At 42.3% G+C, this 27,818-nt stretch overlaps 1 protein-coding gene across 3 annotated transcripts in view; it reads right to left on the minus strand.

The window, feature by feature from the left end:
- ERBB4 (erb-b2 receptor tyrosine kinase 4) overlaps nt 1–27,818 on the minus strand; it is a 574,171-nt gene that overhangs the window by 16,274 nt on the left and 530,079 nt on the right. For all 3 annotated transcript variants that reach the window (XM_050711632.1, XM_050711633.1, XM_050711631.1), the window contains 5 exons: nt 14,992–15,147; nt 12,212–12,287; nt 10,161–10,307; nt 7,378–7,475; nt 4,912–5,082 (listed from right to left, as the gene is read on the minus strand). In XM_050711632.1, coding sequence (XP_050567589.1) covers nt 4,912–5,082; nt 7,378–7,475; nt 10,161–10,307; nt 12,212–12,287; nt 14,992–15,147 — 648 coding nt within the window. The remainder of the gene's footprint in view (nt 1–4,911; nt 5,083–7,377; nt 7,476–10,160; nt 10,308–12,211; nt 12,288–14,991; nt 15,148–27,818) is intronic.

Below are 27,818 nucleotides of genomic sequence, written 5' to 3' on the forward strand. Positions count from 1 at the left end.
TCAGTCTGTAAGGGAGGTCATTATTAGACCTCAGATCTGATCTTCTACCACTGGAGCACTACAGGTACCTAAGAAATTCAGCCCTGTTACTTAAGAGCCTAATTAAAGTCACTGAATTCCGGCAGCCATCTCGTTGGGTGAACAGTCCCTGTTGTCCGTGATAAGCTTTGGAAGGGAAGATGCCACACCAACATGAAATGCATCTAAAAATTACTAACAGCCTTCTCCTTTATAATTCTGTAATTTGGAAATGGCTACTTTTCAAATTCAGAAACCAGATCAAATTAATCATAAAGGTAACTCCTTGCCCAGTTTCTCTGTGGAATGATCTTTTTATATACAGACACGTACAGATGTTCAGCCATGAGACACTCCCAGCCCTAGAGCTGTGCCAGGACTGCTGGGGTGGCATACCAGACACTACTCAGGGAACTAAAAGCTGGCTTTTGGCATACCAGACCCTGCTGTAGCCAAGCGGAACAGTCTCCCTGGACATATGAATTAGACCCCTCTCCTAAAAAACTAGCTTGATACTTAATTGCAGTGTTGGCAGACATTCCATGATACACAGCGAATGGAGTAAAATTACAGAGACAGCATCAGTGAGTAACAAACAGTATAGACGTTTTTCAGGAGGAATTTGCCAAGGATTTAGAGCAAAAAGCACCACTGGGTACACAGAGTGCTTTCTGTATTAGTTTTATCTCTGTGCACACAGGACAGTACTTGTTACAAATACCTGAATGAATCATCTAATGGCTGTGAATGTAGGACACTCAAGCACTAACTGGGGTACCGTGCTCCTGGAAACACTGCTGAGGATTCCGTTTATCTCTCAGAAGCACAGACCTTCTAAAACTCCATGTTTCTAGAATATCTCTAGACAACGGAAAATAAAAGCTGGAAAAAGCCAAAGAGCTGAAATTGCAACTGAAGAGTTCAGATGCCATGAAAGAATTCAATTTAGCTTAGGATGCTAATTTTTATTTCAAAACTGCATCAGTCTCGGGATGGACTTTGTAACACAGGGTACTATTATGGGCTTAGAGTGTGGGCAAGCTTCTGCTCCCGGCAGCACAGGTCCTAAAGAAATGCTGGTACGAAGCCAGTCTGGGTGTGATGCAAGTGCTGAAGCTGTGCCTGCGCCTTGCACCTTCAGTACATCTCTGTAATCCCTGGAGGAAGAAGGATGTGGCACTCCCTGTGGAGCTGGAAACTTGCCACGAGGTTTCCCTCCTTCCAGCCCTCTTTCTGTGAGCAGCAGCTCTGTGCTACCAATTCACATCCAAATAGCTCTCACATGGGAGGGAACAGGCACATGCTGCTTTATGCATCCAACCAGTGCTTTATGCTCAACCAGTGGCGCCTCTCCCAGGCAAAAGCTGCAAGGATTTAGGACTGAGATCAACCCAGAGAAACTTCAGTACTTTCTTTAGAAAGTAAATGCCCTTTCTCAGGCCTTTGGAGCCTAAAAGTGGGGAGGCTTATCATCTCACTGCTTTCTCACTGCAAACTTCTGTCCCCAGCCTGTAGTCCTGTAATGTTTGAGTACAGCCGTCAGAGGAGTACAACACCCTGCCACCATATAACCTGCTTCTCCTTCACTAAAATGACAGTCAGAACAACTAGGATGTGAAACGCAGTATCTTTCAAGCTTCTCATCTCTGAAAATGACAAGAAGATTATGTAGCTCTTTGTGTGTTTTACTTCACCAAATTGCCTGGCAATCTCCCCATAAAATTGAATTTGCCAGACGCAGTGAACACAAACTACCTAAGCTGTATCAATTCATTTGGCATTTAAGGCTGCAGCTGTACCATAATGAGTTTGTGTAATATTAATGTTCACTATACCAAACAAGCACGAATTGCAAACTATCCAAAGGAAACACAAAGAAAGACATAATCAAGCAACTGCAGGTGGAGAGATCTGCCTGCACATCAATTCTGTGTGATTCTTATTGCTGATGTTCCCAGGTACTGCACTATATACAGTAAGCGCACAGTTACCTTATAGGACCTACTGGATATTTTGTTTCAAACCAACACTAATCTTCACAGGAAGAACAGTTAACACACCAAGAACCTGAGTGTTTTCGAAAAACACAAAGGCACGTAGCTTTCTGTACAGAGAGAACACAAATGTACTACATCCAGAAAACAACAACAACAACAACAAAAACTTCCAGCAAAAGAAACCAGGAATGCAAAGATTCTGTGGGGCTTTTGATGCAGCCCCAAGCCCCTCCAGCAACTTTGTGCTGTGGCCTTCCTGCAGGCTGGAAGTGCATGCCTGTGTGGCAGTACTAACAGTGCATTCAGGAGATGCAGGGCTGTTAGCAAATAAAACTGAGACTTATACTAATGTGAGACACTGGACCAGCCCCTCTATATTATAAAGGTTAATATTGTTACAGGTCAGAAGTCAGTCTGCAGCCACTCCAGCAAGTGCTATTATAAATCAGCTGGGAATTCAGCGGCAACTTCTTTGCCCATCTGTTCTTTCTGCCTTAAAAATTACCCGTCTGTAAGGAGGCTTCTGCAAAGAAGAAGAACACTATGAAGCTGGAGGGGGTGCAAAGCCACAGAGCTGAGTGTGAGCCTTCTGTGCCCCAGCTGCCCTCTGTGAGTTAGAAAACCTTGCTCAGAATCTGGAAACTTTTGGCAAAGGGTAATTCCAGATTTGTTTAAGTGTTAGATTGTCATATGATTCCAGAGAAAAATTCCCAGCAGTAGGAGTTACTGAAAGCAGGATACAGAGTTGCTATTGTCATTAAATTGAACTGCAAAGCAAAGCTCCCATTGACTAAGTGGGACCAGATCACAGTCTCAAACCAAGATGGGAAATTGCGAGCTGCAGAGAAGAGACATCACATCAAGAATGTGATGGAGCCTCTCTGTGTGACAAAATGAAGGCCTGGGGTCTCCTTCTGCAGTTCTGCTGACTTCAGGGGGATCACATGTGCAAGCAGTGTGGCTGCAGGTTGGGCAGAGGCTGTGAGAAAGTTATTTAAATTTTCGCACAATAATAGTAATACATTTCTGGGTTTGCTTGCCATGAATTTCTCAGTGGGAGTGTTGGCTACCCTATGTTGGTCTAAGTGTTGGTGTACTCTGCTGTGTAAAACAAAGTTACAGTGATTTACAGCAGTGCACAAGTGAGCAACTTTTGAAGGTAACTATTGTCATTTTCTCCTTTTCTCAGAAGCTGGCAGCAAAGGAAACAGAACCTCTCCAGAGACAGCTGAAGTAAAACTGACTTATTTCAGATCAGCATCAGCCCTAAAAACTCTCGTTGCAATAAAGGGGAAGTTTCTTGTTTATTGCTAAATCATGCATCATTCACCTCTGCACTGCTGTCTAGTGATGCAGGAAAAGCACTGGGTGAATCCAGCTTAGCCATTGGGACTACAACCCAGCCTCTTCCAAACACTTATCAAGTCTCCTTGCCTTTAAAAACAGTAGCAATTTCCTTATGAATTTATCGGATATTGTTTAAGGTTAGGCTTTGTCTTCCTTATTCCAGAATAATTTACTCAGGAGAGGTGAAAGAACATCATGCAGAGTACAGTCAGGACATGAATACTGACCTGGTTCCAGCGCTCTTTGCTCCATCACTTACCTCCTCCCTGCCACACATGGTGTAATCAATGCATGGAATCACAGAATGGTTTGAGCTGGATTCAGACCAGGGTGTGAATTTGGGACTACCTACACTATGGAGAAATGTTTGATAGAATTCTAACCCATATGGAATAAATACCAGCATTTCAATGAGACTGCACTTAGTGTTTCAAAATGGGACTTTCCACTAAAAGCAGAGTGGAGAGAAAAATCCAACCCAACAAGGGAAGTCCCTAATTACGGAATACATCTGATGCTTGTGCAAATGTCCTTGCATCAGCAATGACATTTCACAGTTTCTTAGTTCTGTGAGAAGGGGGGCATCTACTAACTATAAACTATTAAAAGGCCAGAGCCAAATGCAGCACTGGGCAGAGGTGAGAGCTGCAGACAGGAAACTCCAGAGTGAAAAGGAATTCAGGAAACGTGCACTCAGGTCCCACATACAGCAGGGCTCCTCTCATGCTGTGGCATTTACAGCAGAATTAATTTCACCAGACCTCGTGCACCAGGTCTGAGACTGCTCTGGAGCTGTCAGCAGTCAGTGGATAGAGAGAGACACCTCCAGAATGTGACTTAACCCACTGTAAATGTCCAAAGCGGGCAGCAGTCATCACCCCCTGGATGTTCAGGTGAAGAGCTTAGATTGTATCTCTATCTTTTTGATGGTTACGGTTAAGCGAGCTGAATTCCACCTGAATCCTCTCTGTGCCTCAGTTGTCCCTGTAAAATGAACATCATATCCTTCCGTAACAGGGATGTTACAAAGATCATCATGCCAAAATCTCTGATATGCTCAGCCAAAACCCATGCTTGTGGAGGCAGGCCCTGAAAGCATCACGTATAAACAGGGAAAGGGGCTGGGTCTGAAATCTGGCTCGAGACACAAAAGCAGCATTATCTATATATTCCAGCTGCCCTCAGTTACATCAGTGCCAACCCTGTCAAGACGAAAGGATTGCAGGGACAGAGAATGAGAGCTATGTACTTCCTGGCCAGGATGGTACACAACTGAGAAACAACACTGCCTGACTTCACAAGCTTCAGCTGTGCTTTCAAGACAGGCAGTTCAAGTCGAGCCTTTGTTCACTCAAGGCTGAGCTATTAATTCAAAATTCACTTGGGCACAATGAACAGGGAACCCAGTGACAACGTTTTTATAGTCACTCTCCTTACAATGGAAGCTTGTAATTCCCAAGGCAACTCTCACCTGTGTTTGATTAGTGTACTTAAATCTTCACCTGTGCTTTTATAATAACCAGTATTTTCCGTCAGAGCTTGCTCTTACCCTGTTGGAATCAATTCTTGTCCTGGAAGTGTAGATGGGAGGAGGGATATTGAAGGCTTGAGGAACAAGATACTCTTCAGCATCCATCATATCTTCCAGGTCTTCTTCATCAAGAAGGTTTTGAAAGAACTTACTGTCATTTGGACTTGGTAGTTTCATACGATCATCTCCCTGAATATGTTGTATGGAGAGAGGAAAACAGCAAAGAGATGGATTAATTTCCCAACAGGGAACTTAGGCCTTCTTCATGCCCTAGCAGCCAGGCTGCAGGGACCGCACATGCTGTTTTGTTTATTCTAAAGCACCACATCCACATCATTTGATTTTTTTACTGGGAGTATGATGACAGAAAGGGAATAACTGCATAAATCAAGCAAAGCCTTTTTTTTTTTTTTGGCATTATTGTGACCGAGCTTTTGTTCTTTCTTCCTTTTCCCATACAAGCTCAGTTTCTGACCCAAATTCTGTCAAGGTCTGTTGTATTTTGTGAAATATCTCAGCTATTTAGTCTTGCATGTTGGGGAAAATAACATGGCAACTGCTGTGTTTGGATGTTTGCTTTATTTTCATTTGTATTTTTAGGGACTCGGTGGGCTAAATTTCCCTCTCATCCATATGGAAAGTTCTGCGGAATGTAACAGAGCTGAAAGCAATAAAAATCAAACTGGGTAACAACAGCAGCAACGATGATAAGTATTTTTTATTGAAATGGCATCTACAAGCCAGAGAGGCAAATCATGGCTGTGCTTTGCTCAGTGCCAAAAACCATCAGAAAAGGCAGCTCATGCCCTAAACGCCTAACTGCCCATAGAAATGATACTAAATTTAATTGCATAGATCAAGAGTGGCCTCCCCCTCAAGAATTACTCTACCACGTATGAATTCAGCAGGGAATCATGGCTGCACTACAGCATTCATACAGACCTGTTTAAAAGCTCAACAGCAAGCTCATCATTCTTGATGGCCTCTGGAGGGAAGGGGGAATCATAATGGCAGAGATACCAGTGCAACAGAGTTACCCTGGTTTCTCTTCAGGATGTACATGGCCCATATTGTCTGCAATGATCACTGGAGAAGCTTAACGGGAAGGAATACCCACCAGACTATATGTAGTTGTAACAAGGGAGGGAAGGGCAGGGGAAAGGAAGGCAGGGAAAAGAGATTTTGAATGGGGAAACATGTCCTATCTAATGAAGTATTTAATCAGACTGATTTTTTCAGAGTCACTCATAACAGCTGAACCTACGATTTAACACAGTGGGGAATACCATAGGAGAAACAAAGCACCGTAATTCTTCTTGAGCAGCATTTTACTTTTCAAATTTATTTTATTTCTCCTCAGGTTGCAGGAGAGTAGCATATGTTGGCACTGTGCAATAATACACCTTTAGCAGGCTAGCACGCCTACACAGTGAAATGAAACGCTGTATGATGAGACTACCACTAGTCCCAGAAACAGTCAGGAGGCATGGAAGTGGCAGCCTGTACTTCTGGAGAATCTTCAGCTAGGAAATCTTACCTCAGCGTGAAGCTAAGAACCAGCTGGACTTATCCCCACACTGTACTCCATGATGTGGAGGCGATATATGAGTGTAAGAGTAGCTGTGTCGAACTGATTTCACGCTTTGGTCTCTGGTGTTTCAACATCACCCTACTTTTAGTTTTACTTTACTTCCATTCGCACTGCTCACACACTAGGACTATCCAAGGACTTCACCAAATGGTCAGGTTCGTTTCCCATGGCTTGAGATTGAGATGTAATAAACACATAACTCTAGGTTTCTGCAGGGTGTGGGAGCAAAAGAAAAGTCTCTACACATGCCTGTGTGCAGGGTGTACACGGTTGTAGCTAGATTAGTGAACAGATGTGTCTGTGCTGGTATTGCCACTGTCACAGTGTGGTTTCATGTGATGAAGCATGTTGGTGTGTATCATACAGCCTGTGAAGCACTACAAGCTGCACAGAGCCTACACAGCCTCTCCAGCATGAGGCACCCATATGACACAACTCCCTGCCTTCTGAGAAACCTTTATGTTTAGGCTATGCAAAAAAAAAAAACAAACCACAATCTCAACAGTGCAGGGAAGTTTCTTTTCAGCGTAATCCCCTGAAATTTAGCCTAAGCAACTGCACAACCAAGCAAGTCCTTGCTCTAAAGTAAGTCCACTGATGGATAATTTTTTTCTCCCAATTTCATGAGAGAATGCAAACTACTCAGCAGTTTGCAAAGACAGAGCTTGTGCACGTGCTCACAAACACAGACTTAGGAAGTGAACTTCAGGTGTTTCTCCTAACTTCTGAGATACCGACACTGGCTATTCTACTTTACTACTGTATAGTACTACAGTCACTGTGTTTGATTTAAGTTCAAGAGCATTCTGAACTCCCAAGATTCAAAGGCAATCCCCTTAATAATCTGGTTTGATAGGCAGAATTCTTTTCTCTTTTCCCCTAATGTTGCTTACCTGAATTACCAGGTACCTTTGAGGGTCTCGAGCCATTCTAGAGAATTCAGCAGCCAGCTCCTTGAATTTAGGCCGACTGTCAGCATCGATCATCCAGCCTGGGGACAGATCAAAGACAACAAAGTAAGCGGTTACTTGTCAAGGAAAAAAAAGCATTAAGTTTTTAAAAATGCACAAGTTTGAAGTGAAATGATGTCCTTGATAGTTCTTGCCTAGAGAAAAGATGCAATAAGGAACCCGGGAAAACCGGAAAGACGGAACTCTATGATGCCTCTAAAACGGAAAACATCTGGTCCCGGCCAGAGGAGACTGGATGTTCCACACTGCAAGGGTTTCTTAATTTGCTCTGAGTTCCTGTTCCCCATCCCCAAAATAGAGTCAGTAACATGGCCTTGTAATTTTCTGTTTTTGCCCGTTTAGATGGCAATTCTGACCATCTTATATTATGGATCTGCCCAACCTCAAATATAATTAATCCCCGATCTCATCTGAGCCTAGTGGGTTTATTACAAAGTTACTGCTAAACACATTTCTTTTAACTGAACTACTGTTCCACAGTGGTTTTCATTACAAAGAGCTGTTTGACAGTTCTATAGGACGACTGACTTCCCATCCTGCCTTTCAGTTAATTCTCTATTCATGTATCTGCATCATTAACACAGACCTCACACAAGGCATTAGAAGCTATTTTAATTGTGCATGGGTGATTCTTTGGTCCTTCATTCTCCCAGAAACATTCATTAAGAACAACAGTTCTCAATCTCTTCAAGTGTTTTCTGCAAAACAGGCAAGTAGCATAGGCAGTCACTACTACCAACTAGTTTATCTCAGCGTCAGCTTTTTCTAAGGTAAAATTCTCTCAGCAACTCCCCAAGAACACGTTCTCATTTGTCAGCGAGGCAAAATGAAGCAGGCCTTATCTCCTTCGTAGCCTTTAACTGAAGAAGTGACCAAAGCAACAACAACAACAAAAGCTATTATAACTTATAAAGAACTCCACACACGCATTCCAGAACAGTCAGTCTGCTAGGACTTCCTTTTGTTCTCTGAGAATAACCTCATGCTCATTAGAAATCCTACCAGCTTCGATATATTTGCACTTGACCAACATGAACCCCTTGTACAGTTCTGGTGATTTCCCTACCTGCATGCACTTATGTTAAAAGGTCTGTGATAGTTCAAGCACCTTTCCTCTCTGTTTCCCAGATCTGCCTGAACATGTTGAGACTGCTAATTGTTGTACGCATGGTTCTGCAACATTTATTCATAAGTAACAGGAGAGTACTGGTGTACTAGTCTCCATCCTGAAGTCACCAAGATATGGTTTAATTGTTTGGCTTCTTTAGTAAGACTCAAAGAATTGTCTTTAGGGTAGGAATGTGATATGAAGGAGAACTGATCTATTAACTAATACAAACAACTCTTTTCTAAGTAACATTGGTGGTTACCAAACGCCTTCTGTCCTCGTATCAGTATGTAACAGTAATGGATAGCTGATGTAGAAAAGAAAATCCCTCTCTACCTCCCTATCACAACTACCTGGCTGTAGGAACCCAGGGGGGTTGGCAGGCACCAGGCAGTGCTGGTGATTCAAATCTTGCCCATTTTTGGTATGCAGAGCCTGAATTACATTAAGCCACACTGAAAATTCCCCCACAGTACCCTACTTAAGTGTTTGATGGAGTCACGTTATTCCCCAGTCTTTGAACTACCCTGAGAACAGTCCTTTATAGGATATGGGCAGTTCTTTACTGTCGTAAATTTCGACGTGTCCAAAACTGAACCAGCCCATACTATAGATGTGGTGTTCAAATTCTTCACCACTACTAAGCAGTGCAGAGCTCAATACTTTAACAAAGGGTTGGGGTAGGAAAAGAAGAGATGAAATTCTGCACATTACAAATGCAAACTCCTGAATTAGAGAGGGTGTTCACACTACCAGCTTCATGAACTGCTAGCAACTCTAGCTGTATTCAGAAAAAGCTTATTTACCTCTGTTAGTGTTATTTTCTTTGTGTTTTTGTGTACAAGGCAAAAGGGAAAGGTCCATAGAAGATGGATGAGGTAGCTGTATGTTAATCTGACTTAAATTAAGTCAGAAACACCAGAGAGATGTCCCTAATTCTTTTTAAATTAGAAGCAAAGCCTTGGAGAATATAGTCACTAGTGTAGGTATCTTGAAGATAAAAAGGGTAGGAAGAAACCAACTACAAGTTGTTTTCCTTTTTTGCTGAAGTAAAAATATCCATAAATTTTTATATTGGACTAAGAACGACAGATCTCCTTTCTGTATTATTCCTTATATTAATTTTGCTTTTTATTATTACTATTACAATCATCAATCCTTTACTAACAATAAAATATTCACGCTTTCTTTCCTCACTATTTGGAACTAGCATTTCTCCTCCCAACCTTCACTGGCTTAGTATCCATGTACCATAATTATGTTTAATACTATCTTTTTTAACATCAAAATCAATTGTCATGGAAATGACAAGGGTTTACAATAACAATGACACAATTTTGACTTCACAGCAAGAATTTGAGATAGCATCTGACAGTAATAAGAAGCTAACTCAACCCTTCACGGCTGAATTCTTATATTTTGCAACTGCAAAAAATGTGTACACAGTATTTAAATGGAATTTACAGTATCTTGGGAAGCTTTTGTTTTGAAACAGCTTGCACTATTACCCAGCACTGTCAGAGAATATAGATGCAAATATTCTAAAAGAGGATTCCTCTCACACTGAACATGGATATTAACAACTACAATTACTTACATTTCACCATCACCATATAAACATCAATAGTGCAGATTGGAGGCTGGGGCAACCGCTCTCCCTTCTCCAAGAGGTCAGGGATCTCTCGAGTCGGGATCCCATCGTATGGCTTTCCACCAAAGGTCATAAGCTCCCAGATAGTGACTCCTAGACAGAAAAGAAGAGTGTTAATATTTGAAGTCATACTACTTAGATTGCTACCCTATTTCTTACAGCTTGGTATTGTGGCCCAGTTCTCTACTGCAATCTCTTCATTACCAGGGCCTGTGAAAATACTCAAATTTGGTTTGCCATTTAACAAGCTCCAGAAAATGGTGAAATGGCACTTACTGTTAGGCTACAAAAGCAACTTCCCTCATTTTTATTGGCATAAGAAGCAGCATGATAGATCTGAAGCACAACAGAAAGGTCTAAGACAAATAAACATTGGGAAAGTAAATGGATGCAATATTAAAAGAATGTATCTTGCTCTTTTATCATATCAAAAAGGCAAATGAATAGCTGATGTACGCTGTTATTTTAAAGGGAAAAAAACAAAGACGTTCCCAAACTCAGAGCATCAATTTCTCACAAAGTTACAGCACTGAATAGTGTTATGTCATTGTCTTTGCCTTGTAAGTCATTCACAGCCACTTGTATTATTATTTTTCCTTAAAACACCTTATGGATTTGAGTTATGATACTGCTGTGCTTCAAAACCAAGATTCTCTTTTTGAATAGCCATAGGATTGGTTTTGGCATCAGAGCTGGAAATAAAGGTCATATATCAAAAGCAACAATTTGTCACCAAACAAAATCTTCAATATTGAAAATGCTTCTTTCACACCGGTTTCTTTGGTTTTATTCTTATTTTATTGCAAAGGTCATTTAAAACATGCCTCCAGATCAGTAGCCATATTTTGACAGCTGTCATACTAATGTGAAAAGCAGTGGGCAAAAATACATTACGTATAAAACACGTATTTAGTTCACCCTCATTCACCTCTTTGCTGATGTTCAATAACTGTAACTTGTCTTTTTGGTTTTGTCCTTTCTGATTATAGATATTCTAGGCTTCCTGCATTTAAAATGAATTTCATAAATGGAGGCATATTTTTTCTTAAGTGATACAGGTAGTGCAGAATTTGAGTAGAAAGAGCAGCTTTACATGATCAATTTAATTCTCATATTTTTCTTAGCTGAATAGAAGAGGGCAGCTACTCAGTCACAGCAAACAGTGTCTTTTGCTGCTACCCACAGGTAGAAGTGAGTAATGAATAGAGTTGCATGGCTTTTTGTTTCAAAATGATATGGCAACAAGAAATGCAAATAGGAGTCTGTAAGCCCTAGATACATTCCACTTACAAAGGTATGTAAGATTTTGTTAGTAATACCTGTGTGAAATAAACAGGCAGAGAGCTAAACACATGTGGCACAGAAGTTCATCTGGATAACACCGTTTCCAACATTAAATGAACATCTCATTCTCAAAGGTTATTTTTGTGTGTGTGGAGTTCACATGAACTGACTAACCAATTCCAAAGTTATCTGTGAAATTAAACCCATGCGTGTTTTAGTTAGCTTGGAGAGACTGTCTCTTTCTCTTCCTATATTTGCTCTGTATTATGGCAAATTCCCTTTTATCTGACTGTAGGTACAGAAATTCCCATAAGTCTGAAAATATTTTTTTGACATTCATGACTTTTATAGTTAAGATTTTCAAAGGACTGCTGGAAATTATGACCTGCAGCTGTATTTTTATGAATCTGTGGCTAAGCTGAAAGAAGCCTTCTTCTGTCATAATAATCATCCAAATTTCTACCTGACCAGACCTTACGGCAGTCATCCCAGCAGGGATGTACTTTTTGTGAGCAGGGAAGTAAGGTAGGAGACAAGTAACAATTGCTGTTTAGAGTTACACATTATTTAAAAAAAAAAAAAAAAGTAAAAACTACTAGAATTAACTCCTCTTTCCTTTCTGAAAGAAAAAAGGCTATCTGTAACACAGTAACACAACTTGGTTTAACACATTACAAGATACACTTATTTAAACTAATCACATGAAGATTTACCGTAGCTCCAAACATCGCTCTGATGGGTAAATTTCCTGTAGTGTATACACTCCAGAGCCATCCACTTAATTGGCATCTAAGAAAAGACAAGAAAAATGCAAGCTTAGAAATACAATATTAAAACAATAAAGCTGGATCGTGTATGTACGTAACAGCTTCCTCCCCATTTTCGCTTTCAAGTGCAAGCTTAGAGAAAAAACAGCACTACCCTGCAGCAGAGGAAGTGGTCGTCCCTGGGCTCTAGAATGGACTTTGACTCAGCGCACATACAGAGGTGACAAATGCAAACCAGTTACCTGCAGAACTTTTCATACCATCTGAATTTCATTGATTCAGGTACAGGAGAACAACTCGCTTTTTCATCATGCCTGTGTAAAGTTGGGAACTATGTAAAAATTCCATCCAATCCCCTTAAAAAGTGCAGCAGAAGGTAGAACACAGAAGCTCTTCTGCCCAACAGTTTGCAAAACCTGGCTCTGCTATCTTGATTGCTCTCTAATGAGGCTAGTTAATAATGCAACGTCCATAATACTTCACAGTCTACATAATCATCATCAGGGTAAACAGGCAATAGGGAGGATTTACTGTGCTTAATTTCTAACTTGTAATATTCATTAGGAACTTAGCCTTCCCAATTGTCTGTATCATTACTGCAGTGAGAACTGTTGCTCTAGAAAACAAGTCAGAAGTCCCAAGATAGCCTCTGGCTGTGAATCATCACTGGGGGAAGCTTCTCTCTTTCCTGATAGGAAAGGGTGTGTAGGCAAATGCAAAACTCGGTTTGGAATTAGGGTACTCCCTCTGGAGTTTGTGTTAAAATGAAATTCCTGGTGTTTTCTATTTCTGAGCTGGGCCTTTGAGGCGCAGTCTTGAAGTCCAGTTATTTCTAATGGACAGACACTTAAGTGAATCTTACCTGGCATGGACCTGTACTGGTCCCCTCTGATTTGGAGCTATGCAACATGTAGTGGAATAAATTGAAGAGAGATCTAACTGCATGCAAAATCTGAACAGATAGTGGGTGTAAAGGCAGAGGATGTGTCTTCTTTCAAACCCTTATGAAAACACCTTCCATGAAGTTGACTAATGAACATAACCTATACAGTTATGGCAAAAATAGCGCTCTATTAAATGGTGGCTTAGCACTTGCAAAGACAGTTCATCCTCCTCCACCAAGTTCCACAGAAGCATACTGCTTTCATTCCCATTAAACATGGTTGGGTTGTTTCAAACTGGAACAACTGTTAGAAAAAGCAAAGCTGCATTGTTCATCACAGGATAACTCAGCTTGGAAGGGACCTCAGGAAGTCTTGAACCTCAGGCTCAGAGCAGGGTCAGCAATGAGATCAGACCAAGTTACTCAGGGCTTTAGCCAGTCTAGTCGCAAAAATCTCCAAGGATGGAAACTGAGCTGATCTCTCTCAGCATGCTTACAATACAATGTTAAACTGCAAGTGTTTTCTGGATCTAACAGCATATTTCTGTGGAACTGGGAAGTGACACATCTGATGTGTAAATCCAGCTCCAGAACTCCCAGCAGCATGACTGGCCTCACAAAGTCCAAGACAGGATATAACAGCTGTCAGGGGACAGCTGGTTTGGAAGGACCAGCTCATTTTCTGTCATTCACTGCCTGATGGAGGCAAGAGACAGAGAGGAGGCAGAAGGGTTATTGAAGAAGGGATGAGAGAACTGAAAGCATCAGGGAAGAATGCCAGAACTCCACCTTCCTTGCCAGGAGGTCTCTTTACTGGGGGAAATGGGGAAGCACTGGTGACTCCTCTCAACCTCTCGTCATTGACTGAAATGCTGATGTAACCCATGCAACAGCTGCCAGGGGCAGCAGCCACACAAATAAGGCAGCAGCCCAGCCAGGAAAAAAGCACAAACTGGCAACAGCTGTTTTTCTCACACAAGGGCATAAATGAGCACAGAAAAACAGATAGAAAGTACATGGAAGGCAAAACGAACACTGGGGAAAAGGAACGACAGGAGAGGCAGAACCCCTTGGGATTTTGTGACAGGTTGATACGTAGAATTCCAAAATGTTGAGGGAGCAGCTGACATCAGTAAGCAACTTCAGCCTTCTGAAATTTTTAATGTATTAATCTGAAAGCATTAAAGCTGGGGCAAGGCACTGTATGGAAGTTCTGCTGTATGCAGAAAAGTAATATGGGAAAATATCTGGTTTCAAAATTATCCTGAGGAAAGCTTTTTAGTGGCCTGGCATCCAGCATGGTATTGCACACTTGAACTTGGATGTGAGAAATAGCATCCACAGGCTCTTCCACGGTGACAGAAGGGGTGGCTCTTTGCTAAGCAGATGTAACTCTCGTATGCTACAAAAACAAGCATGGACTGTGGCCTTCCTTTTTGTTTTCCGTAAAATAACCTGTCTGGGAACCTGGGACTGCAAGTTGTTGAGGTCCATACTGACCAGAGAACGGGACTTGGCAGAAGTGCCCTAGAACATCAGTCACTCATTGAACTGACTTCAGAAGTCTTCAAGACAAGATACAAAATGGAACTTATCAGCAAAAGCTAATTCAGAGTGTGGAAACTGTTCTGACAATTTTATTTCTGGACCTGGAGAAGTTCACTGAGGAAAAATGAGCAGCTTTCACTTGTACAGTTCACTGCCAGAAGACAGGGCTTTGCTAAGTCACTGTCAGACGTCCTTACAAAGATACAGTCTGCTGAAGATACACCATCCTAACAAGTAACTTCAGCAGATTTCTAACAGTGGGATACGTTTAATTCCAGACAATGAAAATCCTCACCTTCCCTCCATCAGCATTATACTCCTTCTCATCCCCTTCCAGAAGTCTGGCCAGGCCGAAGTCAGTGATCTTCACGTGGTTTGGTGATTTCACCAAGACGTTACGGGCTGCCAAGTCCCGGTGCACAAGTCTCCTCTCTTCCAGGTACATCATTCCCTGAAGGACAAAGAACAGTAAAATAATCTTACTTTTTTCTTTTTTAAAAAAAGGAATCTTGTAGGATCTGGTTCCTTTAATATTGTTCACAGTAATTAAGTAACAAACAGAAATTCAGCATTGCCCTTGCTCTGAGCAGGAGGTGGGATCACATGACTCTAGGTTCCTTCCAATTTGAACGATTTTATGGTAATTGCCAAAAACTAACAAAACAAAACAATCAAACAAAAAACAGCCACTGGTATCTTACTCAATCAAGTTTAAAACCTGGGAAGGTGAGACAAAGGAACTATTACAGTCTCTAGTTTTCAGACAGGAAATCTGAAGACCAGAAAGATTAAGTGACTTAGCCAAAGCCCCAGGGAAATTTGGCCAGACTAGGAAACAATCCCAGATCTTCTAAGTTCCAGGCAAGCACCCTCAGTTCAAGACAAAGCTTCTTACCAAATACTTTGAGCTGGACACAAATTTTCAGTACTCAAAGTGGATTGGATTATAAGGAAAACAATTTCTTATCCAAGGGTTGCAATCCACCTCCTTTTTTACTTCCTTTAAATTTTGCATGTAGTAGTATGGTAAGTCACTAGATCAATAGATGTTTGGTTTTTCTTGTTTGTTTGTTTTGTTTTTTAAATGAGCATATACGTTCTGGTACAAGTACTTTCATTAACAAGCCCATCCAGCTGCTTGTACATGTAAGGAAATATGCCTGGCCTTAACCTTTTTCTTACTGTGATGAAAGACAAACCACATACCGTCAGTATGGCACACAGTTGAACACCACAGCTTGGTCTTACTAATTATATGACACATAAAGGATAGTCAGGTAGGGTTACAAGCCTGTTATTTTTATTAAAAAGCATTTATGACATTAACCATCATTATAAGAACCTACAGATGAAATTACACACTTGATAATTACCCTTAAGGTATCTCTTAATATGTTAGCTCTGTATAATATATATGGTAATTTTAAAAAAGTCATTGTTGAATACCAAAGAGATCATATTAGCCCGTAATACAGATGATAATTCAGAAAGTCACAGGCAGTGATTAAAATAACCAGATTACTCAGTGTCATGGGCCGGATTTTATTCCCTCTAGCAACAAAAGAAGCTCACACATCCCTATCCCTCTAGATGTTAGGAGGACAGTGCATATGAGTAAGCCACTGCTAATGGTCACCAGGCCAGAATGCAGCCCTTTCTGACAGAGTGTGGATGTCTTTATGAAAAGCATCAAGTGGAGCTCTGAACTGCTCTGGCATTTAGGTGAAATATTTCAATGCAAACACCACTGAAAGATTTGAGAATGTGTGGGAGATCATTTGGCATAAGCACTATTTCATTTGTTAAAGTGGTAGGCTTTGCTACACAAAGGTGGTTTGAAAGGGGACACAGGGACTCTTTGGCACACAGCAAACAACTGTTTTTAAAAGCACTGCTCGTTGAAGCAAATGCCCTCTTGCCAACTGCAAATCAATGCTTTTGGCTGGTTCTGTTCTGAGAACATCACAACTCTACGTCTTTGAAGGCTTAATAGCTTTTGACATCAAATTAAAACCCGTTGGAAAAGGACAAATAAATCTCAGAGGTCAAACAGTTGTGAGTTACACAACCACATCATGAAACCAGAGGCACCAATGGCTTAGCAAAACAATTGCCAACTGAAGAAATCCAACCAGAAAAAGACCACATGGTCAAACAGCAACAACACAGTGTAACAGAGGAATGACAACCACAAAAGTGGTCCCGTAAAATCCAGATGAGAATTCGTATGAGTCCTGGTTTCGCATCTCTGATGCCAGACAGTACCCAGAAATGCCTCAAGGCAGCATCAGCACTGCTCAGAAGAAGTACTTTGTGAGGCAGGTGGAGGACGGTGGCCTCTCAGCCTCACGTCCCTGCCTGGCATCTTTCACTGCAACAACAGAGCTTGTCCCAGTGCAGCACGTCCAAGGTGCTGCTTACACTTCCTTTCTACTTAGTTTGGGAAATAACTCACATTTTTAGAATGAACAGAAGTACTTCTAAAGCATCAAAGACTTGAGAGAACTTCCCAAATCCTTATTTGGTCAAAATTCTCAGAAACACCTCAAAATGAGGGGGAAGAAAATGAAAGGCCCAAACTTGTAGAATGGTATTTGCAAGCAGAACTTGATGAGGACACAAGACCCCGGAGAATCTAATGAGAGTTCTGTTGATATCAGAACACACTGGACCCAAATAAAATTAACATTTTTAATACATTAATTTGTACCTATAATCATTGAAATTATATGAAGATGTTGCAGATTTCTTCTGGCAGAAAAGAAGAAGCAGTATTTCACTCTTGTTCAAATAGATGGCTTCTGCCAAGGTTTACCCTCTCATCTTTAGCTAATGATGACAGGAATGGATGATAAGGTGTCTAGAAACATCCTTCACTGAAAGAGTTAAACAACCAAACCCTTAAGCATGCCTTCTTAGCCTGATTTTACCATCTTTACATACTTAATTGTCACGCATGTCTTAAACCTGTAGAGTAACACTTTAAGATATTTCACTGTTTATTCTACTCATTCATTTCAATCTTACACTATTATTAAGTACTTTCGTAGTAAAACTACATTTATTCAACCTAATATCATATTATGTTATGAACTAGACAGATTTCTCATCAGCAACCTGAATACTGTCCCTAACCAATACCACACCTGGTTTTTTTCTTCTGTGCAGGCGGGAAGAAATATCTGTGTATCATCTTCCTTATAGTTTACTTCACCTCTGTCAAACAAGCTTTTCGGGACTTTTTCCCACCTGTGTTATTTGCAAAGCCAAAAACAAGCTGTGTAGAATTGACAGCTACAAAATCCTCTGCAGGTCCATGACCTGCAGAAATGTAAATGCTCTTAGGAATACCCTGTTGTGAACATATTTGATTTTCCTGCTATCCTACCAACAAGTTCTAAAGGTGGATGGTGTAGGTGTAAGAGAAGAAGTGTATCTATAATTGTTTTCAATAAATTAGATTATACAAGCAGAATGAAAACAATCTAAAACCAGGAAGCTTACAGTATTCACTGCAGCAATAGTGTCAAAACATGTACTGTGACAAGAATCATCATTTGAAGGCATTTTCAAACCTGGCAGGAAAAATGCTCTATACGTATCTGTAATCTTTTTACATGACACACTGAAAGGGTAATGAAAAAATACCATCCGTATTACACACCTGGTGCCACCACCACCCAGCAAGCCTATGATCAAATACCAACAGGACATTTTATGAGAGTTACAAGTAACCTTAGACCCAGACAATGAAAAGGGATCTGTTTGTAAAAATGACACTTTACAGCCTGATCCAAAGGACACCATGCTGTGCAATTTGCAGTGTGATCTGCGAGGCTGGGGTTCTCCAGCTCCACTCACGACTTGGTACATCCAAATTAGAGCTATGCAGATCTCAGAATTATTGAAGTATAAAATGTCCAGACAGTAATAAATGTCACACCAGTATATTCATCAGAGTATCCACAGCAGAGTGGGACTTTTATGTTGAAACCACCAAGAGGCAAAAAGCCATTAAGCCATTCAGGATCAGTTGTCCCCTTACCTCTGAGGCCAGATTCATCTCACACAACCGCAGCCATCAGCCATGACCCACCCATTGCTGATACTTCCTCATCCCCGTCATGACACAAGTTTCCTTGCAGAAGATGTCACTAGAAATGCAATTACTGCTAGGACGCCTTAACATGAAATCACTCTCTGAATCAGCACCTACTGCTATTAAGAAGTCAAACAGCCACTGCAAACAGCTGAAACACAGATAAGTTGAGAAAGCCCCTTTGGAATTGCAGTATGAACAAGGAATAGCCTTTTATCTTCCTCAGCTGCACCCCACTGCAAGAGTCATGTACGATGACAAACCTGTGCTATACAAATCCTTACCTAGATATATGTAGCATTAAAAACACCCAGATCCTTTTTATTCATGTGATAATGCAACTGTGAAAATGTAAATTCTCCTTTCAGAAATACACAAATGCCTTTACCAAGGCTTCAATTAGTGCTAAAGGTCTTTTGTCCTTGCCTGCACAATTACTAACCTGACCTGGCCGGTCCATGTGTTATACATTTCACACAGCACCAGGGAAACTAATAGCAATGCTGAGGGGCAGAAAAACAGGCTTTAAGTGAAGGCGGCTTTGTTCCAAGAAAGGAGGTGGATAGGAAAGATGTAAATGGCCACTAGGAGCTTAACTCCACTAAGAGTTTCCTTCCTATCACTCTGCAGCCTTGATAATTTTCTGTATAATAGCTAGGGGAAAAAATCAGCAGTAAAACTAGCTGAGGTGAATCCCGCTCTCTTCCCATTGGCTTACTCTCAGAGCTGGCTAGGAATAATACAGAACAGAAATTGCCTTGTTGAACAGACAATGAGTTAGTAACTGAGAGCTACAGGATAAGAAAGGCTTTCTGGTTTTGTTATGGGTTGTTTGTGAAGTCTCCAGGACTGTGAACAAAGAGATCAGGTATGGTCATTTCAGGACAGTCAGGTATGGCCATGCTCTTTCCACAAGAAAAATGACAGCCCAGAAAATGAGGTAATACGTAAATGGCAACAAACAGAGGTGGGACAGTGGAAAGGAGACTGTGTGTCAAAAAAATCCGAGGGAAGAGAGAAAAAAACATGATGGGACAGTTCTGTGATCTACCAAGTGTTGTGCTGCAGCAAGAAGTATCAAACTGGTTCATAAAATACAAGGCCTTCCAGTGCTGCGGGCATCTGTAGAAGACTATCACCAACGTGGAGTTTAGTGGTGGAAATAAAAGAATGAAAGGACTTTTAAAAAAAGCAAAATGAAGCTTTTCTGGGAAGTTATGACTCTGTTCCCTAGGATCTCTTGCCTTTAAGATGTGGTCACAATTTGCTGTTTTCTTACTTTACCACCAGCATTATTTTCTGCAGCTATCATTTGTCTCCCAGTTCCTGAGGGCAGTTTTTGAGCGCAGCCTCCATTTGTACAGCTCACAGTGCTAAGAGCTGCAAGCACAGACTGTTTCAGGTGCTGGTTTTTGATTTCTTTCACTTCCCTGGACTTTTCAGAGTCCTACGCTCCAGCTGAGGATGCTTCTGGATTCCTTACAAAGGTTGCAGCTGCAGTTCAGTGGATGTCCAGCTCTCCGAATTGACTGAGCCTCAAGTGAGACCTCTTTCCATTAGGCTCATTTCAGGAAAAAGGGTATTCGTTACTCAGGACAAATTTTAAGCAGGTATGTACTTTCGTTAAATGCAAAGTCCCTTTGGGATAATTACCAGAGATGAACTGAAGTGTGTTGAATCACTAACTAAAGTTTAAGCATATACATATGGCTTTGCAAGATGCGAGATTTAATTTTGCAAGACAATTCCACTGAACAAAATAAGTATAGAGATTCACCTACCCCAAGAACTGTAGCAATCAATACTAGCAGGCAGGTGTACTGTAAACACTTCCTTTGTGTGGCTTTTCGCCAATTTCAACAATAAACATTATTTTCTCTCTACACAGAGAGAATGTTGATCTTAATACATCTTCAGCAAGCATAAGGAAATTAAGAACAGACTTTCTTCAATAATAACTTCCACCCAGCAAAGCCAGCACACATTGGCAGATCCATCAAACAGGTATGTGAAGAAGAAAATTTTAAGCCCAACTCAAATCTCATGGACATTAGTCTCCAGCCTTGGAGACTAACCTCTTTTCATCCTAATAACTTAAGGCTAGCTTAATAACAGGAATCACTACAGAAAGCTTGAAATGATCATCTTTCCCCCTGCTCACCCCATGGAAGAAGTATAATTTTACCCGGGGCTAAATATGCTTTCAAGGAAAACGCGGTGCCCTTTGTTGTCATGAGCAACCAGAATAATCTAAGTAGCTGTTACTCCAGAGATAGCTGTGGGAGGGAGAAACTGACACTGCTCTGAAATACACTGACTCAGCTGCAGAGGTGTGATTTGGTATGTAGGTCTGCGTTGTGAAGCTGGGTCTGAAGGCCATCCTCACAGCCAAGGGGAAGCGAGGAATGCTAACAACTTCAGTCCAAAGCTGGCAGACTGAGCTGGGCACTTGCGCCTTGTGCTATGTGCTCTTCCACTGGATTAGGTGCCAGGGTTTTCTGAAAATGTCCAGAGTTCAGCCAACTCAGGTAAAATTGGCAAGGGAGATCCACTGCTGCATCCTGGCCTGGGTTGTTGGCCTTTTTGGTAAGTGGTAGACAAAGAAAGCTTCTGTCTAGCATAGTACATAGACCTGGCCAGGAGCAGACAGTGAAACTTTGCAAGACCTGCATGCCGAGCTGTGTGACATGAGCAGCGTAAAAGCTGTGTTCATAGCCACTGATAATCCCTTTTCTCAGATTCCTGCAGTGGCTTTGCTAAATGGCTCCTGGACTACACGGTTCAGAGAACAGAAAAGCTATCTCAAGCCGATCTGTACTTGACTTAGGAGACAGGATGCCAGCACAGCTGGATTATTACCCCTATGGAAAGATAACTAGTATAAATACAACTCCTGGGCATCTAACTCAAGCTGGTTCTGCCATGAGAAATTAGTGGTGATGTTCTGCACACAGGTTAATCCTGTATGTCTCTTCTGTCCGCTCACACACAGGAGTACGATCGCACATTGCCCGACTCAGCCGAAGCACAAAATCAACATGAGTCGGCTTCTTACCAACCACAGGAGAACACGTGCTACCTGTGGCAGTATAAACATGCTGTCTACCCATCAAAAGAACAAACTTTTTGGGGGAAGAAAAGTCTATGCCCAGGTCTGTGCTCTGCATCATGCACCTGCTGCGGTATATCTGATCCAGAAATAGGATTCCTAAAGCACGATTTACTGCTTTGCTGAGCTATGGCCCAGTGCACAAAATAAAAAAGATACTAAGGCATAACTCATCAAAACAAAGTCAAGAAGCAAAAAGGAAGGGAAAGAGGCAATGAGGCTAAAATTTAGATGAGAATTACAGGACAAATGCAGGCTACTCCACAGTGACGTGTGATTCATAAAGGGGGATGAATAGGAAGAAAAAAGAGGAGAAGCAAGTTCATAAGCTTATGGCATTTCCAAGTCTAACTGACTGTGCTGAGCAGCCATTCTGATGGGCCCAGACCCCCTTCAATGCTAAATTAAAATCTCTGGAGCGTGTCTTCTCAGCCCCTTCAAAGCACAGATAAATGGGTTACCGCTGAACTGAGGTTGTAGAGTCCTTAAAACTAAGCTATCTGTCCCAGGTGGGTGTTGAGTTCCTAAGGTGTCATCAGAAGGAGAGATTGTTCCACTGTCATCATCAAACATCTCCCTTGCCTGACCTGCTGCGAGAAGTATGAGTTGTCTCCCTGCCTCCCTCAAATTATGCAGATATCTAGATGAGCTGGTGCTGAACATAAAAAGTCTGCAAAGCACTTCATGTTCCTCCCATGAAAGATGTTACACAAACATATAAAGCAGCATAAGTAATGAGAGACAAGGCAGGCATTTCAATACTGCCCGCATTGTGTGTCTCCAAGTTCTGGTCCCATCTACAAGCACAGCTGCACAGCTGCTACAAGGGCTTTAGGAGTGGAGAAAACCATTCATTCCTACACATGAAATTCCTCTGGGAGGGAGCTGTGGAGTTGCATCCAATCTCCATTTTGCAATTGACCCAGACTCTTATCACAGTGGTTCCTTAAGACAACTGAGCCCAAGGTGCTCTCTTACAGCAGTTTCAGAGCCTCCACCCTGAGCAAGCCAGGTGTGTGACATGTCCCAGCCTCCTGGGCTGTGTGGACACAGGCTACAGCAGTCTCCTGCAGTACCCTCCTCCTATTCCCAAAGTGCTCAAGAGGACAGGCATGTTCTCCTTTAACCTCTGAGGAAAATGACCACGGCTCAGCTTACTGCACTGCAGCCCCAAGAGGTGAAAGAAATTGCAGCTTGTGGCTCTGCTTATACTAAAGGTAAGTAAGTAAGGACACAGTAATGTGGATACAGCTCTGCAGCTCCTCCACAGCCTCGCTAGGCCAACAGAGATGAGATGCACAAATATGCTGTGCAGCAGAGACATGACAAGAAAGTTTCTGACCCTCCAATTACTGCCCAGGACCAACAACTGTAATAGCAAAAACTTAATAAAGTCAGGGACTCGTGAGTAAAGGGTCACCCCGGCACTTTGATAAAGTACTTAGCATCTGATGCCTCCCTGCTAGCTCTGCAGTATCTGCTTCTCACAAGGGCCTATGAAGGTGACCACACAAACCAGTCAGGTGTTTTCAAGAGACTGTCATTTGGGTGCACTGCCCATGCAAGACGCGAAAAAAAAAAACCAAGACAAATGTACCGAGGGTCCCTGTGTAAGCAGAGGACCAACTGCTCAGACACAGATTTCTGTTCCACCACAGGGATGCCCTTCCCCAGGTGTACTGAAGGACCTGGGCTCTGCGAGTCAGAATTTAATGCCTGCTGTGTATGGTAACACTAACACAACTCACCTTCGTCCAGCAAGCCGAGAAATACTTAGCACTGCTTCAGCTGTTACGTGTTGCCAACATCCTTCTCTGTAAAAGAAGCCTTTAAGTAAGAACTGCCTAACAAACCAACTTATCACTGCAAAACTCCCCTTGCTGGGCAGTAAACGCTCACTGCCAAGTAACTCCAGCTAAGAGGCCGGCAGGAACACAAACCTTATGACAAAGGCTGGGAATTACTGTTTCCAGAGTGAATTCTGGTAACTTGGGCTACACACGCCAGCAGCAGAATGTACCTGTCCTCTGATCTGGGGAGTGCTCGGAGACTTCAGGTGTCAGCTCGCAGTGGGTCACCAACTCCTGACAAGTGCTTGATGCTTTTCAAAGGGGCAGCCAAACGGAGAGCTATCAGTGCGTTAGTGGTTTCAAGGAGTTTCTAACTGCTGTTCTCTCTCAGCCTCAATGCTAGGGCTAGCTGAGCTCCAGCTCCTTGCTCTGAAGCAGCAGACAGACCGAGCTCAGAGGGCTGGCAGTATCCGGAACAACGCATTGCCTTTCCCACCCCTACACTGCCCTCCTGCCAATACAATTACAATCGGGAGAGTATATTGTGTAGTGCGTTCACTCTCTCCAAGAAAGTGTATTTAAAATGGATTACTTCTGCTCCTTAGGCAGGCGATCAATAGAGATGTGTAGTGCAGTAAGTACAGAGATGTCTGTGGGCTGCAGCACTTATCCTTTGTGTCTCTTCAGAAATTAATTAAAAATCAATGAAGTGTGCAGCCTATTAATAAGGAGCCTCCACATTAACCAGTACAAGCCCAGCCTTCCCTCAGTTTCAGAAAGAACACAGCCACCATGCAAACACATCAGAAACTGAGCAGTGCTTCAGACAGCACAGCGAAGACTGTGACCTTGCACTGCTGTGCCCTGTGTCTGGCTGCGCTGCGATATTCTCAGCTTTATGCACCCCTAATAAACTATTGGTGATTTGTTTCAAGCTGGTTAAACAGGCAGACTTGGGGCAAGCATTTAGTCTTGAGAGATACTGTGCTGGCTTTCTAGCTAACGGTTGTGACAAAGCACAGTCAGCAGCACAAAGATCCAGCAACCACCTAACGGAGGGCTAAATGCACTTTGTAATTCCTGGAGGTCACCTGTGGGATCCAAGAGTAGCTGACACATTCAGCTATCTGACTTCTTTTCCAGCAACCTGAGGACTACACCTTGCCACCTGCTCAGTGCTTAATTACAGCGAAGGATGGAATTTGCCTGGGCTTAAAAGCATCTGGGCAGGGGCTGGAGAGAGACATTCCTGTCACTGGTTTCCAACAGTCAGGCCCCTAACTCTGCTACTCCTTCACAGTCCAGCGTGTGCAGCGTTAGCACACAGTGCAACTTGTAATAAAACCAGCAGTGCCAGCCCAGCCCAGGGTCCCTGTTCAGCAAAGAGCAACACATAAACAGAGCACGAGCTTTTCCCTGCTTCCTTGAGATGAGCTTCTAATAATAATAAACTATGTTAATAAACGCAGTAATATAATAAATAAACACAACGTTTAATAAACAAAGTTTTAGAAGGTGAAAGACCAAACGGCTTAATAGGACAGAGCCTGGGACTGCTCCTAGGTCTTGGGAATCCCTAGTCCAACACCTACCTTCTCTTATTTACAAGCCCACCTTTTACAGTTTTTTGGGAAAAAAGCACTGACCCAGTATCAGGTAATCATTTCCCACTGGAAGTGCACTGATCGAATGACAGTATCATTTGGATGCAAGGTCTTCCAGTACTCACCTTAAGCTGCATGTTAAGGTAATAAATATGTGACAGAGCAGGTCTTTCCTACACTCCATGTACTCTGCCCATTCAGATGAGACATTTCTGGACAGCTGAACTACTTATTTTCCCCATCTCTTGGGCAGTGCCCACTGAGCATACAGGGAACGCTGCTACCTTGTATGTTCAGATGAAAATCCTGCAACAGGAGCACACAGCAGCTCTCAGCTTTGCACAAAGCAAATATGCACATAATTCCACCAATGCTGCTGGAATACCTGAGAGGGGAGTTTTTTTACCCTTTTTTTCTCGTTAAGCCCTATTGATTTTTTTTTCCCCTTAGCAGACACAGCATAGTTGGGGCTGAATTTCTGAGGCTGGCTCCTTTACTTGAGAGATGCCCCTGAAGCACACCCTGCTGCAAGGGCTCTGTGTAACCACTTCTGAAGGCATCATTTCTGCATAAGCAGGCACCCAACAGAAGGGAAGGGCTGCTTCTAGAGGAAGCCACCGTCTTCACAAGCTATTCCACTGCAAGAACCGCTGGGCTCTGCAGGAAGAAAACTGGACCGGGGTATGTTTACCTTCTCCTGATACCATTTTCTTCTCACGTGAGCACAGCCAACAGTCAGACTACTCTATATGATGGCTTCTGCTTAGGATCCCAATATTGTTTTACAAAAGAAAATGGTCTGAATTTATTGCAGATGCTTTTGATACTCTGATTCAAGTGAGTTCTTGAATAAATTAAAGCTTTGAACTTCCAAACTCTGTTGCCACTGGGTTTCTGAGCACTTCTTAAAAACCCACATCACAGGTAACCATAGTTACCTATTTCATACTATTTTTTTTTTCTTTTCTAATTGAGAAGCTTATGACAGCTGACAGAACTGGAGAGACCAGCTACATAAACAGTGTGCTAGCTGATAATGGCTGGAGAAAACTGCTAAATAATCCATTAATATTATTCAATAAATCCAGATGAATGCTAGAATGGGGTGGGTGAAAGACAGAAATTTGGTTTTGAGAGACAGGTATTTGCCCCCAGGTGAAACGTCACATTATTATTAATGCTTCGCAGCATCGCTGTGTTGACAATGAGAGCCCACAGAGCATGAGTCAAACTGCCACTGTGCCCCGTGAGCTACGTGCGCTCAGCCTGAGCATCCTTTACTGTGTGTGGGGGTTAATCATTAAATACGGCTTGTCACTTTTCACTTCAGGATGCTGAGGAAGATGTTTGTAACAGATAATTTATCAAGAGCTATATGAAATGGCCATATCCTCCTTGTGCTTACCACAGCAAGGCACAGTGACTTTGCACTTGGGAAGGAAGCTAGAGCCGAGCACTGCCTCTTCCCTGCTTACTGCACCATAGCAGCTCAGCCCTCCCTACACAGTAACACCCGCTCCGTGGACATGTGGGGATAAAGCATCCAGAGCAAGGTTAGAGAAGCCCTTACACTCTGACAGGCATACGTCACTCACACTAAGTAAAGCCTACTTCTACCCTTTAGAAATACGGAGTGACTCGGGTAATTACAGAGCATGGACTGCAGTAATGTTCTGTGCTGTACAGTTGCTTCTGCAAAGTGGGTCTACTGCTTTACCAAGAGACCATGATCCTACACAGGTGAGAAAATATTTCTGAACTTGTAAAAGCATAGAAAGAAGCCTTCATAATGTCTTCAAAAGAAAACTGGTTATCCTTTTTGCCTGCATCCCAGAAATACCTAAATGCGGTTTGACTCAAGCTTTCAAAAGCCATTCCCTTTTACGGTGAAACCCAGCACTACAGATTTCAGTTCCCAAATTTGAGAACCTTCTCAGGGAGTGAGAACTGGCTCTTTCAGTTGATCTCTGTACACTTCCTGGCTACAACAAGTACTTCAGGTAAAGCTCCATTTTTGTCAAACTGTCTCAGGAGTCGTGGATGCCATGATTTATTCAGAAAGAAAGAAGACAGACTCATGGCTTTGACATCTCCAGATTTCAGCACGTGGGTGGGTGAATACATTGGAAATGTGAGAGCTGCTGAGCTGAAGCAGGTGACCTGAGTAGAACGAAGAGAAATGAGAGCAGGTGCATTTCCACTGATGCTAACGTCCCAAGCGTCTCAAGACTGAGCTCCTGAATCACTGAACTTAAAAGGGAGCTTTGCCATTTATTGCAACAGAGGCAGGTTCAAGCCCTGGGCCAGTGCTGTTCCCACTGTGCAATACCAAACTAGAACCTGCCAAGTGTGTCAAAACGGTTTTTAACCATTGGCAAAGTAATTCACCAGGGAAGCAGAGGAAACCTCCCCCTCCTTTGGGATCCTTTAGAGTCCCAAATTCTGAGAAGACTGCAAAAACTCCTATTTGACCTTTCTCCCCAGCAGTAAATCTGTACCTTTTTGCCACTCATTCTAAAG

This window comes from Cygnus atratus, chromosome 6 (assembly GCF_013377495.2).
Source record: "Cygnus atratus isolate AKBS03 ecotype Queensland, Australia chromosome 6, CAtr_DNAZoo_HiC_assembly, whole genome shotgun sequence".
Taxonomy (NCBI): domain Eukaryota; kingdom Metazoa; phylum Chordata; class Aves; order Anseriformes; family Anatidae; genus Cygnus; species Cygnus atratus.